An 18,525-nucleotide genomic window follows, 5' to 3' on the forward strand; every position below is an offset into this window, starting at 1 on the left:
TTAATTATGTTGCTGAATACAGTCATCCCACATATTCGGAACGGTTTCCAGATCGGCCAATGTTCAAAAAATCATAGCAAATCGATAATTGAACTTAATGATTCGCTTTTACCTTCATTTGAAAGCTTTCTTGCGAACGTTCGAATGCTGTATCGAGCATCTGCAAATTTTAACTTTATATGAAGTTTTTGAAGAATTACTTTGACCCTTGAAATCCACAAATTCGGAACACTTTTTTCTTACGAATGTAAACAAACTTTGGATGGAACTCTCCAGGAGTACATATTTATTACCAAATAATGACTTCACACACTGAAACCAATAAAACTCAAGCTTAGTGATGTTTTATACATGGTTTGATAACTTTTTTGTGTGAAAATATCAGTTAAATTCTGGTGATCCACAATTGTGGGAGGCACAATAACATCCCACAATTATGAAACAGGCCATTTGGTGGCAGTGTTTTGCTGCTCTGGACGAAATAGTCTTCAAATGAAGTTTTTTGTTCAAAAAGTCCTACTTTTACTAGTGAAATAGCAAGATAATGTCCAAATGAAGGTTCTAAAAATAGTAAGGTCGACAGAAAAGCTAATTTTGGCATGCTATTGACAAATTATCATAAAAGTGTTCCGAATTTGTGGGTGTTCCGAATATGTGGGATGACTGTATATCATTTTGTCTCGACAAAGATTTACACGAACTATAACTGAAATATACAATTCAAAAGACATTGCACAGTGTTCGGAATGTCAAAATTAAGTGGAATAAATTGATAACTCCTTTATTTGACGTCCTAGCGAAATGGTGTCTTCGGAAGAGTTGTTGTACTTGATAAGAGCGAGAGGAGTTATAACAATTTTTAGGTGATTTTGAGCCTATTTTCAAGTTGCTATGTTTTCAAAATGGCGCATTTTGGCGCAAAACCGAACAATGAACCTGAAAGTACACACTTTCAACTACAATTCCTGAAAATATCTCCGTGTCTATCGGTGTCTATTTTTAGATAACTCAATTTTAGTTTGACTGTTTTTAATCAATTTATTTATAATTTTTAAGCGGAATCTTATTGAAAACGTGGTAATAATCGGTAAATTGAAGGGTGAATTGATCGATTATTATAGAAAATACATTATTTATGCTTTAATTATGACACACATTCTAAAATTATGAATAAAAACATATATAGCCCAAAAATAATGCAGGTTAAAATTTTAAGTAATTGTTCGTATTTGAAATTAAGTATTTCTTGGTCAATTCAGAAAGGTTGTCGTATTTTTTCATAGACATAGTTTTTTCCATAATAATCGATCAATTTACCCTTCAATTTACCGATTATTACCACGTTTTCAATAAGATTCCGCTTAAAAATTATAAATAAATTGATTAAAAACAGTCAAACTAAAATTGAGTTATCTAAAAATAGACACCGATAGACACGGAGATATTTTCAGGAAATGTAGTTGAAAGTGAGTACTTTCAGGTGCATTGTTCGGTTTAGCGCCAAAATGCGCCATTTTGAAAACATAGCAACTTGAAAATAGGCTCAAAATCACCTAAAAATTGTTATAACTCCTCAATAAAGGCTCAAAACATTTTGCTGTCTTCGGCAAAGATGTGTAATTTTATTTCATAAACAACTCTCCAGAACATAGCAGGCCGCTAAAATGCTAACATTTTGAGTTATCACCAAAAAAGTGCTTTTTTGGACCATTTTTGCAAAAATGGCGTATATCTCGAGTAGATTAAGAGCTACAAATTTGGCGCCTTCGACAAACTTTCATGAAATTTTTTCCTCTACAACTTTGCCCAAGACACCAAAGCCCTACAACGTCATCCAACAAAGTTAGTTTTTGGTTGACACCCTGGAAGGTCGTCACCCTGTATGTCAATAACTTCAAAAGATAGCCCTTATCAAGTACAACAACTCTTCCGAAGACACCATTTCGCTAGGACGTCAAATAAAGGAGTTATCAATTTATTCCACTTAATTTTGCCATTCTGAACACTGTGCATTGTTTACTAAGACTAGGGGGACAGCATGCAATTCCATCGTGCACCTAATGTTAGCATATTAGCACTTTTAAATTCAATTACAGCCCCCTCCCCTTTATTTTGGAGAGTTGGTAAAAAAAGAATTGAAAATTGCTGTTCTGGTAAAAACAATAATAATAAACAAATTAAATGAATAAATAAATAAAAAATACTCTTAAATTTGTAAATTCAACCTAAAATACAACATGAATGTGAGGAAGGCACCAACCACCTTAAGGTGGATTAAGTAACGTTTTTTCGTGAAAACTTACCACGTAGCCTTATGTGTGGGACAAAATTGTTTTGCGTTTTTCTCAGTAATAAGGTACCCCTAAAAAAAGTAATTTTCCAAAAAAAAAAAATGCTTTCAGAGGCCGTTTAATATTTACTAGTTTACCGATAAACAAGGTCAAAAATGGAAATTGTAGGAAATTTTCCTAACTCTTCGAAAAATGTTTTTGCAGGATTTTTTTTCCTTCAAAAAATATGTTTAGATTGCAAAAAATACAACTTCCCACTTGAAAATGGTAAACTTTTTATTGCAAGTTGAATTCTGTTCTTTTTTTTTTTTTTTGATAATTTTTGAAACTTCGATGGACGATATTTTCAATTTATTTCAAAAAATTACTTTTGACAAAACAAAAAAAGTTCGGCAATACAATTTGCCAAATTGGCACCACCTTTAAACCACGTTTTTTTTTGTAAATTTCATATCCCCTCGTGGACAATTGTCCATACAACAAAGAAACTTTTTTGTATAATGATTGAGCAACCCAACAGTTCTGCTTTTCAGCACTGTAATGAGTGCTGACAAGTTGAACTTTTCAATACTAGTATCAAAAAGTAACATTTTTTTATTTTTTTTTTTGTTTTGAACGGTGAATTTACTAAACACATGAATGTTTGACATAAAATTTCATTCTATATTTTCAGAATTGCAAAAAATGTTGTAAGCAACTCGTTGCAAAACTTGTTTTTTTCAGCACTCGGTAATCCTCGTTGCTGAAAAATCTTCTTTTTGCAACTTGTTGCATAAGCTACTATTTCGCTATCTTTTTTTGATTGTCGAGATGAAGTATGACCCCCAAACTACGCTAAAGTGATTTAGAATTTTTAAATCCAAGATGGCGGCCAATATGGCGGAAAAGAAATATTGAAAAAAAATGCATTTTATGATTTGATCGTCTGTAAAACCAGCTGTTTATCACGTGCTCGTGGTAAAAAAAAGGACACAGCTGACTCGTTTTGTCTATGTCTGCGTGTACATTTTGTTACCAACTCTCGCGCGTGGATATCTCTAATCCCTGCAAATTTGACGAAGGGTTTAAGAAGATCCGAGTAGTTCAGATGCGTGTTTTCCAACATGGGGCAATTATCCGTTCACTCAACCCCCGGTGGTTGGTCACTTTATTAGTTTGTACCCCGTTGGTTTAACAATTTCAAACTAAAAAGTTTCAAACTGTCACTTTTTACACGGGACTCACACTTACTATCAAACCAAACTTTTGGTAGTAAGTGTGAGCTTTGTGTAAAGATGGTGCCAAACCAAAAAGTGACCCCGTTCGCTAGACAACACTTGGTGTCAAACCATCGGGGTTTTAGTGTAAAACGGTGATAAACTACCCCTGATCGCATAAATGTCCCATATACATTTTCATCAATTTTGAGTTTTTCATGCATGTTGTTTCAAAATCGTGTGCTCTCTCAGAAAAGCCTAAAACATCCAGGACTTTGTTCTAGAAATCAGAGGAAATTCAGGTTTTTCGTGAAAAATTAAAAGGTAATTTTATGCGTGGGACAAACTTAAAATGCGTTTTCTCAGCTTGCTGGGACATTTATGCGAACATGGGTAGTACAGTCCAATTGAACAACTCATAGTTTAAAGTGCATAAGGACATTTGTGAGAAATATTGAATAAAAAAAGTTCTCTTAAAAATCATTCATCGTTCATTTTATTACTCATCTTTCATTTATCATCTTTTGATCACATTAAATGCACTCTCTTTTCGATCAGTATCCCCTCCACACTCCACCCGGAAGTTCCAAAACCCTAATCGCGCGCATCGGCCTTCTCCACGGCGTACGGCGTGTCCACCGGCAGCGAGCCACTGTCGGCAATGACCACATCCTGGACGGGCTTGTCCCGACCGTCGGTGGCGGTCTTTTCGATCTTCCGCACGACGTCCATGCCCTCCACCACCTTGCCGAACACGACGTGGCGTCCGTCCAGCCAGCTGGTCGCCTTGACCGTGATGAAGAACTGCGATCCGTTGGTGTCCTTGCCGGCGTTGGCCATCGACAGCCATCCGGCGCCGTAGTGCTTCAGCTTGAAGTTCTCATCGGCGAACCGCTCGCCGTAGATGGACCGTCCGCCGGTTCCGTCGCCGCGCGTAAAGTCTCCACCCTGAATCATAAAGTCCGAGATGACGCGGTGGAACTTGCTGCCCTTGTAGCTGGAAAGAGAGTGAATGGAAAATGAATTATAAACATGTTCTTTTGTTAAAAGTGAAACAAAATCTTTAATCTTTGAACACTGTGTCTGTATTGTTTGTTTGCCAAACCAGTTTACAGTTACATAGGTAAATTTATAATTTTTTTTAAAGGTGAAGCCGTTGATCATTTTCGAAGAAAATTGATCATCACTCTGAAATTATCTGTATTGAATTCAGTTTAACGAATTTCTGCACCAAAATGAATCAGTCTGAAAGAATTTTCGGTCTAAATCAAATGTGTTTCAAAATGTATATAATTTTGTGGTACAATCATTGACGTCCTAGTTAAGGAGCGGCCGTGGCCGACTGGTTACGATATTCACTTTGTAAGCGAATGGTCCTGGGTTTGATGCCCATCTGCTCCCAACGAGAAAGTTTAAGACTTAGAAATACTTGAAATACTGAATAAGAACGAAAAATCAAAGTCGCTTGAGTCGGGGTTCGATCCCCCGTCCTTTGAATTGGTAAGCAAAAATGCTAACCACTTGGTGAGCTATGACTGGAATTAGGAATACTGTTACTATCAATTATATACGCGCTGGGTCCTTGTCCATTTGACAAGGGTTCGGAAGTTCTAAATAACGTTTGAATCCGATTGATACAAACGTTCTTCAGGGCGGGGCTTGTCGATAAAGCTGAAGTACCTCGCGCTCGGCTAGCCAGCGTAGAAATGGGTCACCGAAGCTCGGCAGAGCTAACACCTTCCAAATGCCTATGCGAGTTATTTGCATGTATAGAATGTAGATCCAAAAATACATGGAAACAACTCAATTTGTAAGAAGTGGCCGCGTGGTCCCGTTTGGATGGTTGCACACACACACAATCATTGACGTCCTAGTTGGTGATCATTGATTAATGACGATTTCCATAACTTTGCAAGGAATGGGATAGTCGTTACCAAAAGGAATCAGCATGTGTAGGGCACTATTATAAACAAGTTGTAGAAGGAATTTTGTCAAAATATTGACAGCGACACAAAATTTATATCTTTGAACAAAAATTCACGGCAAAGATGGAAGTCTTCACGTTAAAGTTGATTCTCTAAAAATCTAAACAAAAATATTGTACGGGTCTGTCTAATGACACATCGTTGTATAAACAATTGAAAAACCACCCTAATGAGTCATAAACTTTGAAGATCTTGTTACCCTATCTCTTGTTATGACGGTTATGACCACTTAAGTGATATTTATTTACTTTTTCGAAGCCGGATCTCAGAAAACTAGATTAAAATTATGTTAGGATCATGGCAATTTAAAAGTATTGCGCGTATTCCCGAGAAAGACACGCGGCATATCAGCCTCGAAACGACGCGCCGGACTTACGCTAAATGCTCGCTGTCAAATCCCATACTGCGTATTTTGTTTTTGTTGATCTTCTTCTTCGAATCACCTGGCTTTGTTGCCAGGTATGTTTTCTAAGGCACAGTCAGAAATGCCGCGCGGCGTGTACTTTTGAGAGAAACATACAATATTTCTAACAAAAGGAAGAAAACGACTTTTGTATTGGTTTTGCTAATAATTATTTGAATGATTCAAATTAAATTCTAGATTTAGGTAAGACATTTAAAAAAAAACTCCGGACTATTCATTTCTGGAGTTTTTTTTTTTGAAAAGGTCCAATAAACCAAATTTCCAGTTTTTGCTTTTTGGGTGTTTTTGAAACCGCCTTGAGTCAGGGGTATTAAAAAAACCCAAAAAGCAAAAACTGAAAATTTGGTTTATTGGACCTTATCAAACAAAAAAGTCTAGATTTGTCAATTTTGACGGAACCATCAAATAAGAGAATCATCATCATCATTCTGTGAACGATGCAAAATGAAGAATCGATTGAAAGTATGGTTTTCATTGTATCATGGCAACGTCCAGCAAACAAATGTTAAGCATCCTTCAAAGCATCGTTTCACGAAGAAAAAATTCTATGCAAGCCATGAGAGAGTGAAATTATTGACAACCGGAAGGGATTTTTAACGCAAAAGAATCCAACAGGTCGTTGAAGTAGAGATCTTTCAAGCAAGAGAAAATATCGAGGAATGAAGAGAATCGAAGTATGCCGCTTGAAGGGACTGAAGAATTCATCGGTAGATAGAGCAATATTGAGACCGAGAAAATTGACAACCAGAAATTCGACTGTAGTCAAAAAGTTCAGAGCCAACTTTGTTATCGGCCGAATTCTGCACAAGTTTCGAACATTGGACATTATAAAATTCTTGATTTGATGTTAATAAACAAAAAAATGAAAACTAAACAATCAAATTAATTTAAAATTTACAAAGCTGTTAACTACACTACGCTGTTGAAAGTTTCGCGATGAATTTATGCTTTGAAATCAAATTGATGACGTATACTTTTTCAGCAAAAAATCTGATTCCTAAAGGTAGCAATTAAAATCCGCACATCAAACCAACTATTAGTAGATCACACAAAAAATGCCGATTGAAGCACTTTTAATTACTAACATCGGTAAACGTTTGTTTCACCGGAAGTTCAACCGCACAGCTGTCTCTGCACACTTTCAGCTGGTTTGCTTGCAAACAATATCGAATGTGAGCTGTGAAAACAATAATTACACTTACCCTTCGCCGACGGTGGTCTTCTCGGCCAGCTCCTTGAAGTTGCGGGCCGTCTTCGGGACGGTGCCACCGAACAGACCGATCACGATCCGGCCTTCTGGCTTGCCCCCGATGGTGATGTCAAAGAACACCTGTGTGAATGCAAATTTGATTAATGGAGGTGGAACCCGAAAATTTCTAATTTTGAATAGAGTTCAAATTGAGCCACTTCCGGTTCGTCAAACATTTTCTCTTCCAACTTTTTTTGCACTTTTCATCTGCTTTCCAAATTTGACTCGTAAAACAGTGAAACAAAAAAAACGAGTGCCAACCGGACAACAAAGAGACACGTAATCATACCATAAAATGAAGGGTAAGAGGAAGAGTGCGAACAAAACGAGAACTGGATTCAAACGAGAATTCATCCCACGATCGCCGGTTGTGGAGGCAGCTCGTTACAAAGTCGGGTTAACAAACCTTCTGAGAAGTAGATGAACTCAATTGTTCAATTACCATCGCATCATAATTCAAAATCAGTTAGCATATTATAAAGGAACCGGTTTGGTCGCCTTATAAAAAGGCGAAGCGAAAAAGAAAATGTCCGAAGAAAGGCGCTCATAACTCAATTTAGAACGATACATAAAGAAGCCTAGATAACTGTAATAAGAAGAAGACTGCCGCTTTGCTTACCTTATCAGTGACTTTGGGTCCATCCGAGGCCAGGGCTCCGACGAGCAGCACACTAAGCACCACAAACAGTTTCATATTTTTGGCAGAAATCTCAACAATTTGTTGACTGTTTAAATTAGCTACAAATTTACTATGCTAAAAAATAAATCTCTACAACTCGACCGTCCCCGACCAAGTCTGACGATAGATTGACCGACCCGAGGGCACTGCAGATGTGTTTAAGCGATGGGGGTTCCGCGAGCAGCGGCTGACCTCACGTTCCTTACAGGGATGACGCCGTTTTGGGAACTCATAAAAAAAAATCCTCAAAAAACTATTTTTTTACACATGCGGTGTTTTTACTTAACCCGTCATTCTCGGACGACGAAACGGCCTACTTTTCAACACTCAAAATAACAGCACCAAATAGTAGTTTATGCAACAAGTTGCAAAAAGAGGATTTTTTCAGCACGAGTCGTACATTTATCCAACGAGGTTCACCGAGTTGGATAAATACGAAGAGTGCTGAAAAAAATCATGTTTTGCAACGAGTTCCATACAACATTTTTGCAATTCCAAAAAACACACTGAGTAAAATTTTATGTCAAATTTTCATGTATTTTGTCAATAAATCGTTTAAATAAAAAAAAAAGAAAAGTGTTACTTTTCGAAACAAGTGCTGAAAAGTGTTGCTATTCGATTCTGTCATTTTTGGTACAGAAAAGTAGGCTATTTCGTCGTTCAAGAATGACAGGAAAAGTAAGTTGTTTCACGACGGAATTGCAAAAAGATTTTTTTAAATAAAAGATTTTATTTTTTAAAGCAGAGAAAGTCAGATTCAACAAAACAGTTCAAAATGAATGCTGAACATGCCTTGGGTCAACATTTCAACAGATTCCTGTATCTGCTTACGTGTTGAGCCAAGCCGCCGTGTTCCTTTAGGTACATCGCATAGAAGGAAAAACAAAATGAATAAAAAGCCGGTCCCTCGAGTTTTGTACTGACGGCGAATTGACGCGTAAGCTTGTCTAGATAGCTACAGCAATGCGTCTCTGTGCATGGTAAGGTAGATTTCGGTGCGTTTTGATTGGACTGTTACCCAGTGAGGTTGGGGGTTTGGAATTTCAAAAAAGTGTTATCGCGGTTTATGGAAGGAAGTCTTGGCGCTAAACAATATTTTTTGTGTCTTTTTTTTTTTAATGAGCAATTCTCTGAGAACTCATTCGATTTTTTTTTGTATTTTTTAATCCGGCTGAAAATTTTTTGGTGCCTTTGGTACACCCAAAGAAGCCATTTTGCATCATTAGTTTGTCCATATAATTTTCCATACAAATTTGGCAGCTGTCCATACAAAAATGATATATGAAAATTCAAAAATCTGTATCTTTTGAAGGAATTTTTTGATCGATTTGGTGTCTTCGGCAAAGTTGTAGGTATGGATAAGGACTACACTGAAAAAAAATGATACACGGTAAAAAAATTGGTGATTTTTAATTTAACTTTTTGTCACTAAAACTTGATTTGAAAAAAAACACTTTTTTTATTATTTTTTTTTATTTTTTGATATGTGGACATAAAATGCCAACTTTTCAGAAATTTCCAGGTTGTGCAAAAATTTTTGGACCGAGTTATGAATTTTCGAATCAACACTAATTTTTTCAAAAAATTGAAATATTGGTCGAAAATTTCGAAAAATTTTTAACTTCATTTTTCGATGTAAAATCAAATTTGCAATCAAAAAGTACTCTAGTGAAATTTTCATAAAGTGCACCGTTTTCAAGTTATAGCCATTTTTAGGTAACTTTTTTGAAAATAGTCGCAGTTTTCCATTTTTTTAATTAGTGCACATGTTTGCCCACTTTTGAAAAAAAATATTTTTGAAAAGCTGAGAAAATTCTCTATATTTTGTTTTTTTTTTTTTTTGAACTTTGTTGATAAGACCTTTAGTTGCTGAGATATTGGCATGCAAAGGTTTAAAAAGCAGGAAAATTGATGTTTTCTAAGTCTCACCCAAACAACCCACCATTTTCTAACGTTGATATCTCAGCACCTAGGGGAAATATACCCATTTTAATCACTCTAAGCCGTTCGACCAATTCTCAGCACTTTTGCCGTTTTCCACTATTAAATCAACATTTTCAGATGAGTCAACAATGGAGAGTTGCTTGCTCACTTTTATTTGAGCTATTTATTACTTTGGAACAGCCAAAATCACTTTATGAAAGCTGTAATTCATGATCAAAGTGCTGATAGGCCGATAATAGAAATAGGCTGAGAAAGGGTATAGTTCCCCTAATTGTTCGATTTTCAATGGTAAAAAATGAAACATTCGTGAAATTTTCCGATCATTCCGAAAAAAAATATTTTCGATTTTTTTGAATCAAGACTAACATTTCAAAAAGGCGTAATATTGAATGTTTGGCCCTTTTGAAATGTTAGTCTTGAATTCAAAATTTCGGAAAGATCGGAAAATTTCACGAATGTTTCATATTTTAACATTGAAAATCGGACACAAGTTCTGCGATCCCACTTTGCTAAAATTTAAATATATTATAGCCTATTAAATTACAAAATGCATGTTTTAATATTTCAACGCTACTTTTTTTGACCAGCATCTTGGATTTAAACTAGGCCAATAACATTTTATGTTATTTATAACAAGTTTTGTTATTCTCCGTGATGATTTTTTTGTTATTCGATTGTTATTGTAACAACAAACTAATAACATTTTGAGTTATTCTTCGAACAAATCCTTGTTATTCTTTCATGTTTTTTCGTTTTCGTTTTCGTTTTACGGAGCAAGGTGGGGGACGCGGCCTCAAGTCAGTCCAAGTCCGGTTTCTTGTGGAAAAAAGGGTAGTGGCCGAACTAGTATTGCATACCAAATGAACACCACCGGAAGATATAGGGGATCGGGAGGGGGGAGGTGAAAGAAAATTAGTGTTGATGTAGTAATTACTTGGATGATTTGAGTAGTAAGAACTTGGATGATTTGAGCAGTTACGGTAATCTAAGTTTAACACTGAATAAAGAAAATCTGAAATTGTGATTCAAAGTAAGAAGGCCCGGAATAAATTAAATTATTAATTAATTAAATAAGAAAATGTAACTAATCGGAGATCTATACAAAAGAAACCTATGATGTATTCCAAATTTAAAGGAAATAAAAAATACTAGAGAAAAAAAATGAAAACTAACTGCCGACCTGTCACGTCCGTCAATAGTCTTGTCGTACATTACAACTAGAAACAGATCTGCCAATGAAATGTTACACTTCGTTCAAATCAACTAATCATTTAAGTCCAATTATTCATCTACGGAAAACTATCTAACTTTAATCAACAACCTAAACTAAACTGTCTGAAAGTAAATTTAATCTCAAATCCCCGAATGTTTTATTATAACGCCAAATAAGGTTAAGGATCTTGTTTTTAAACCAGTCTTGCCGCTTCCAAAAACCAATAAACATAAATGAACAGTTCATAAGTTGAACACTAGTAATTAAGACGACTATTTCATGCCATTCATTTCATTAGGGCATAGAGCTTTGCAAACAAGAGTGCATCTCTATTATACCTTATGTAAACTGTCATTTGAGTGAAGGAGACACACTCCTGTTCACAAAACCCATGCGCCCTTTTGAAATGTTAGGCTCCATTTGATCGTCAAGGCTCCAGTAGACCCTCGATTCGCAACAATGGTCGATACAACCATAATCCGAAAACCGTTAGTTCAACAGATTAACGAATTTTGTCCGATATCATCGCACTATTGATTGACCGAGACTCTATGGAAATTTTGACATATCAAAATGCTACGTAATAATATTTTTTTTAAATAAATTTCAAAATCTATTCTATCCTACAATGCCTAGAAGAGGCCTCTGTTTCTGTTGTGAGTAAGCGCTGGTTTCAGAGTTCATTTTTCAATTTAAAAGGGGTGGGAGACGACTAATTTGCTTCATGAACTCCTACTCGGCCTTGGGACCACCTCTTAAGACACTGATGGCTCCTAGCTAGGAATTAAACCTAGACACAGCGTCGAGGCCCGCTTCGCATGGCAAAAATGTTGGCTGGGGGGAAGTGATATTATCACGAAATTTTATTTTAAAGCCAACATTGCTAACGGCGTCGAGGTCCTTACTCATGCCCAAGGTTGTTATTCTTTCATGTTTTTTACAACTAATACGATCATCCCAATAACAGTTGGAATTATTTCCATAACAAAATTTGTTATTCCAAAGTTGTTTCAAATAACTTGGGAATAACACTTTGATATTTGAAAATACTAGGCCAATAACATTTTATGTTATTTATAACAAGATTTGTTATCCGTCATTATGATTTTTATGCTATTGGATTGTTATTGTAATAACAGACTAAAAATATTTTTAGCTAATCTTCGAATAAATCTTTGTTATTATTTTTTGTTATTTTAACAACTAATCCGATCATCCTTTAAACAGTTTGTGGTATCCTTCCATAACAAAAAAATGTTTTTCCCAATTATTTTTGGCTTTCAACCAAAATCAGACCAATAACAAGTTTTGTTATGATAACATAAACTGTCATTAAACTTTTATGCAAAAAATGATTTTTCAAGAAGATTCCATAACACTTTCTGTTATTTTAACAATATTTGTTATTGAAATGGCATGAATTTTGTTATTACCGTCTGCCCGGGTTTGGCTTTCAACCATTATCAGACCAATAACAAATTTTGTTATGATAACCCAAACTGTTATTAAACTCTTTTGCAAAAATGGATTTTGCAAGAATATTCCATATAAACAAAATTAAAAATGAGTTCTATTTGATTGGATTTATAACCAAATTTTAGTGTGAACCATTGATAGTAACTTCAATTTTTACTTGCAACAAGAAAGCACGATAACGAGAAGGCGTAATCCAACCCCGAAAAGCAAAAACCGGATTTCTCTAATTAGAGAATATCATGCAGCGTTTTTTTTTTCTTTTTTTAAGCTTTCTCAAAGAAATGCATGATTTCGACAACGCAACGCGCTTACACCCAACAGTCGACTTGGGTCATTGGTTTAGTGTGAATTGTACTGCAAAAAGACGCGCATTCTTCAGCATGATCCTCTGGCTGATGGCGATCATGTTTGCGACGGCGATGTCCACCGTTCAGCCTCAGATTCTGAAACCGACCAACATTATCAACGGGCAGCCTGCCGCAGACAAACAATTTCCACATCAGGTGTTTTTCGCGATCAGAAAAGGAGACAGCTATTATCTCTGCGGTGGAAGTTTGATTTCCAACCAGTGGATCGTCACAGCCGCTCATTGCTTCATTAACGCCGATGTATTCTTGGCCATTATGGGTACGAATACACCGTTGCCGATTTTGGACGACGGCCGAGTCATGATAGTCGGTAGCGAGTTCTACATCCATGAAAAGTATGATGAGAATTCTTTTATTAATGATGTGGCGCTGGTGAAACTTCCGCGGGAAGTTCAATTCAACGAAAGAATTCGTCCGATCCGGATGGCCACGGGTTCCCAGAACTACTACGGAGAAATGGGCGTCGCCAGCGGTTGGGGACAAACGACGGATGATAGCGATTCTGCCATCGAGCTGCAGTACGCTACCTTAAAGGTGATCTCAAACCAGGAGTGCGTGTTTGTGCATTTTGGTTTGGTCCACCCATCGACCCTGTGTGCCGCTGGTTCGAACCAAGAGTCGACCTGCTACGGAGATTCCGGTGGTCCGTTGGTTTCGGTGCGGGACGGGACACTTATTGGGATCACAAGTTTTGGCAGTTTCATCTCGTGTCAAAGAGGGATACCGGTTGGGTTTACGCGCGTTACCAGTCACGTAGATTGGATTCGGAGCAAAACGGGATTGCCGTTGTAAGTTTTTTTTTCTGTTAGAATGTCCAGTCGCTAACGTAAGCTGTCGGATACTTAATCAAAAACAAAAAAATAATAATAATAAAAAACAATAAAAACCTTTAATATATTTAAATCATTGTGAATTCCCAATACAGCCCTGACTTTATGAAACTTCTATTATTGGATTAAATATTTCCAGAACACTGCGGAGTATTTTTGATTTAACATTTGAGGGCAACAACCCAAAATAAGGCAACAAAACATTTTTATTTTTTTTCTTGATTAACTATACAGTATGTAAAAAAAGTATTTACACCCCTTGGGCACTATGCACATTTTGTGAAGAAACATGTAAACAATTTAAAGTTTTGCAGAAACCTAGTACTACGTTTTGTTCAGAAACTCATGCCGAACATTTTGCTACAAAAAGCTCATGAAAAGATGATTTCTATAAAAAGTTATACAACAAATACTATTACGAAAATAAAAAAGGTGCAAAAAAAGTTTGTACACCTTTCGAAAAATTAACATAAATAATGTTATTTGTTGACAAATCACCATAAATCCAGTCTCCCAACTCCAAATAGGCATCCTTGACTAATTAAAAAAATAATTTTGATTGAATATAAAGTTTACTGATTACTTAGTATAAAAGTTTATATAACTCTGGGAATTCTATATAAAACTTATCTAAACTTATTTTCGCAAACTTTTAATTCAACTAAATGTCAATATATTACCAAAGAATTGCTAAATAAACGTACCAACCCGGAATTACGTCGTCGGAAAATCCGCCGGCATCCGTACCGGTCCACGATTCACAAGTCAACCTATGTGACATCGGAAAGGATAAAAAATGTTCGATCTTTTGATACCCATACATCTAGGTTTTCTATAAAACCCACGTTTTTAAATACCTAGGAAAAAAACGTTGTTATGGTTTCGTTTGAGCAATCTGTTAAAAATGTATGGACTTTCGTAATTTTTGTTCTCGTGGATCAAACTTATTTTGCGTAGATCCGAATATCAAAAATGAGAAGTACAATTTGCGCGAGAACTTCGAAAAATAGAGTTTGGACTGTACAAACGATTTAGGGGCAGGGGGGCAGAATGGCTAAGTAAAATATGCCAAAAACCATAGGAAAACACAAAGATTTATGAATTCAGTGTAGTAGGCTTATACTATGGGATAATTTTTTTTTGCTTGTAACTATAATTTAAAAAAAAAATACTTTTCACCTTAGAAAACAAGCCATTTCGCCTAATAAAACGTTGAAGGGAGATAAGAAATGACTTAAGAAACCTTTCTAAAATAGTTTCCATGAAGATAGACCACTTTTATAAAAATAATAATTTACCAAAACAAACATTTTTGAAAATATTGTTAGGACGTTGCAAATATTTTTTGAAGTTTATGTCCCTCGGCTCTGACCAAAGTCGAGGGGGACAAAACAATAAAAAAAAATAATAAAATTGAAATTACAAGCCTAGGTTTCAACATTTGGATGAAAAAAGTGTTTTAAAATGCATTTTTTGCAATTCCGTCGTGAAACTACTTACTTTTCCTGTCATTCTTGAACGACGAAATAGCCTACTTTTCTGTACCAAAAATAACAGAACCAAATAGCAACACTTTTCAAAATAAATGCTGAAAAGTTCTACTTTTCGGCACTCAAATGAGTTCTGAAAAATTGAACTTTTCAGCACTTATTTCGAAAAGTAACACTTTTCAATATTTTTTTGATTTAAACGATTTTGTAAACGCGGGAAAATGCATTTTAACTGGTTTTTAGTTGATTAAACATAAATTTTCATTGACGTTTTGAAGTTTTTCGTCCCCCCCTTCAAAGATGGCCTGTCCCCCCCGGACATAAACTTTGAAAAATATTTGCAACGGCCTTAATATGTTGCAATAAGATATTATTTTTAAAAATAAGCATCAAAACAAATTAAAAATCAACTGATGCTGCAATTTACGTGATTTGTGAAGCTACCAGCAGTTAAATGCTCCATTTAGCTCAAATTTCGTAACATTTGATTATTTTTATAAGGCAGAAAAAGGGTGGTCTGCCCTCAAGTGGATTTTAATTTAACACTTCCACCACCAAGCTTTTAAATGATTTGAAGGTTCCGTTGTTGTTTCTTTACCTTGGTAATAACATCTAGTAACATTATAAACATTGGAAAAACTTTTTTGAACAATCCAACTTTTCAGAAATCCTCTAAATAAACAACATTTGCATGGTTTTGTCAATAAATTTACATTTTTGCTTATAATTCTAAAAATACAATGAATTCAAACGTGGTTTTCGGTTTGGTGATGTTATTTGACGTCCATTATAGTGGATTTGCAGCAAAGCTAAAAGACACATGACACCTATGAACAAATAGCGTAAACCCAAGATTTTTTTAAAACATGTGTTTTTCCCTTCATAATCGAGTCTCGCCGTTGCTCTTTGCGAGGCAAGGCCTGCTTCGATCGTGTTTGGCCTGCGTCGTTGTTTCGCGCGGAAGAAAAAGAAGAAAAAAGTGTATTTGAAAGAAGCTGGCCAGTCTCGCCGTTGCTCTTTGCGAGGCAAGGCCTGCTTCGATCGTGTTTGGCCTGCGTCGTTGTTTCCACGGGATATTTATATTTATATTTTTCACAGCTTCCTTACATTAATTCTAGAGAAAATTTTCAAAAGGTCCTATGTGCAAAATCCTCATTCTGAGAAATTTCATGTTGAAGTTTTGTGTAACATTTTTAAATCCCATTTAAACACGTTTGAGTATTTTTGAATTCTAAAAACGCCAAAATGGACCTGAATCGATGCGTTTTATGTGTACTTAACGGGAATTATCAAAAGTCTAGTTTAAACTGATTTCTGAAGCAATTTGTTTCATACGACCTGTGAGTGCACATAGGACACGTTACATAGGACAAATTTTACACATAGGACTTAGCACATTGGACCTAATTCGTGTAACATTGCACATAAGACTTTTCCAAATTAAATTCAAATCCTGATTAAAATAAAACAACTTTTTTATTATAATTATGTTTACCCCACCCTCGCGCAACGTGTTGTCATCAGCTGATCGAGAGTATGAAATGTTTCAATGCTTCCAGAGCGGGAGAGAGAAACCGTTATGAGAATAAGCTGACCAATCAGCGCTTCCGTCGGCATCTGTCAGATAGGTGCTGGAAAATCGACCTATCCGGCAATGTAAATAATATTTTGCAGAGTACGCATAGAACTTTGGGTGTTTTGACAATTTTCGTTTGTTTTTTTTGCTTTTTTCCCGTTTTTAAGTGTTTTTATTCTTGTCAAATTGAAACACTTGTGTTCAGGTAAGTTTTTATTCGAGTTTACAGTACGGTGACAGCTCGTAATTTATTCGTTTCTTTGCGTTTAATTTTTATTACAGACGATGACGACTGCTGATTCTCCTCTTGCGCATCACGCAACATTCAAAACAAACCCACATTCAGCTTATCAATCCCGTGTTCGGCTCCTCGTGTGACATGATTAGAATTCCGTTCCATCTACGACAACCCCCGGGACGCACCCTCCACTCGCTGGTGAGGAGCTTTGCCTCAACGAAGCCGGCCGATTTATCCGGGACACAGGAAAAGAGCACCCGGCAAAAGATCAATTTCCACGAGCTTAAACATCCGAGCAAGGTTCCCCAGCGTCCACACAAATCTACGATTGACGGCCAGTCGACACCAACCCGCATCCCGGTGGACGCCCAAACGGTGCAGCTGCTGGAGCGGTTAAGCCTGGTGGATCTGGACAGCGCCGAGGCCCACCAGACGCTCGAGGACGCGATCGAGTTTGCGTCGCAGATTCTGTCCGTGGACACCGACGGCGTAGAACCGCTGTACACGGTGCTGGAGCGGGAGCGGTTGACGCTGCGCGAGGACCGCGTGTCCGACGGGAACATCCAGCAGGATGTGCTGAGGAATGCACGTGTTACCGAGGAGGAGAACTTTGTGGCGCCACCGGAAAATATTCCACTCGAGCAGGAACCGAGGAAGTGAGCTTTGTAAAGAAAACCTTTGATCCGAATGTACCGTTTGGAGTTACAATAGAGGAGCGATTTGCGAACGGAAAGCTTCCCTTGAATGATTTCTAGACCCTTAATCTGGACCAAGGTCACACGCTCTCCTGCCGATACCTGATCAACCTGTCGACCTCCAGTGAGTTCATGTACAAGGTCCAACGTCAGCGCAAGATTTGTTAGATGCGTTACGCGTGCGATCCGGGCCGGTTCTTCATTTCGGACCCCCGCCAGGATGCGGACACGCGCGTTCAATCCGTCGCCATCAAGAGTCGCCTTGGCGGAGAGGAACTCACGCTGGAACAGCTGGAACTCTTTCCGGCGGACGCCGCCGCCCTAGAGGAAGAGCTGGGGGACTTTCGATTCAAGGTGGGCCGAACCAGCAGTAAAAGGATTCGGCCCAGTATGCTGCGGCTGCGTCAGTGCGTCGAAGTGGCCACGCTGCAGATCGTGCTGGATGCGTTTGAAAGTGGCGGCGATGCAAGCGTGAGGATTCACCGCAAGCTGGCGCCGTTCAAGTGTGGTATCGTGTGTCTTTCCGACGGTAAGTACTGCGTTCTTGTTTCTGATTTGAGTTGTAACTGTCTTTCTCGCTTTCCAGACCCCGCCCTAATGCCGGAGTTGCGCGACCTGGCCAAACACCTGTGCAACGTGCTGCGCAAAGCGAACCTTCCCGTGCTCGACTGCTCCGAGCGTAACGGCGGTCGTTCCCTGGCCAAACAGCTGCACCACCTCGACTCGATTGCCGTCCCGTACTGCCTGCTGCTGCGCGACCAGTGTCTCCAGAGTGGCCTCTTTCAGCTGCGGTCCCGCGACACCACCCTCAGCGAAACGATTCACATCTCGGATTTACCAGAATAAATTTTATTGAAAATAGTAACAAGTT

At 37.4% G+C, this 18,525-nt stretch overlaps 4 protein-coding genes across 4 annotated transcripts; 3 read left to right on the forward strand and 1 right to left on the reverse strand.

Moving 5' to 3' along the window:
* Positions 1-3,958: 3,958 nt before the first annotated feature.
* On the reverse strand, positions 3,959-7,956 carry LOC120412428 (peptidyl-prolyl cis-trans isomerase 5). The gene is made up of 3 exons (XM_039572887.2): positions 7,765-7,956; positions 7,099-7,226; positions 3,959-4,484 (listed from the first exon to the last, which is right to left on the reverse strand). The coding sequence occupies exons 1-3, from the start codon at positions 7,837-7,839 to the stop codon at positions 4,082-4,084; spliced, it is 606 nt and encodes a 201-aa protein (XP_039428821.1). The 5' UTR covers positions 7,840-7,956; the 3' UTR covers positions 3,959-4,081.
* Positions 7,957-12,837: 4,881 nt separating this feature from the next.
* On the forward strand, positions 12,838-13,705 carry LOC120412425 (collagenase-like). Its single transcript, XM_039572886.2, has one exon. It carries the CDS (start codon positions 12,838-12,840, stop codon positions 13,615-13,617), a length of 780 nt encoding a protein of 259 aa, XP_039428820.1. The 3' UTR covers positions 13,618-13,705.
* Positions 13,706-16,270: 2,565 nt separating this feature from the next.
* On the forward strand, positions 16,271-17,624 carry LOC120412415 (glutamyl-tRNA(Gln) amidotransferase subunit C-4, mitochondrial-like). Its single transcript, XM_039572878.2, has 2 exons — positions 16,271-16,926; positions 17,004-17,624. Exon 2 carries the CDS (start codon positions 17,101-17,103, stop codon positions 17,617-17,619), a length of 519 nt encoding a protein of 172 aa, XP_039428812.1. The 5' UTR covers positions 16,271-16,926; positions 17,004-17,100; the 3' UTR covers positions 17,620-17,624.
* A 59-nt stretch (positions 17,625-17,683) lies between these two features.
* Positions 17,684-18,522, forward strand: LOC120412414 (DNA polymerase subunit gamma-2, mitochondrial-like). Its single transcript, XM_039572877.2, has 2 exons — positions 17,684-18,183; positions 18,241-18,522. The coding sequence occupies exons 1-2, from the start codon at positions 17,823-17,825 to the stop codon at positions 18,498-18,500; spliced, it is 621 nt and encodes a 206-aa protein (XP_039428811.1). The 5' UTR covers positions 17,684-17,822; the 3' UTR covers positions 18,501-18,522.
* Positions 18,523-18,525: the final 3 nt, after the last annotated feature.

The sequence above is a fragment of the Culex pipiens genome, chromosome 3 (assembly GCF_016801865.2).
Source record: "Culex pipiens pallens isolate TS chromosome 3, TS_CPP_V2, whole genome shotgun sequence".
Taxonomy (NCBI): Eukaryota; Metazoa; Arthropoda; class Insecta; order Diptera; family Culicidae; genus Culex; species Culex pipiens.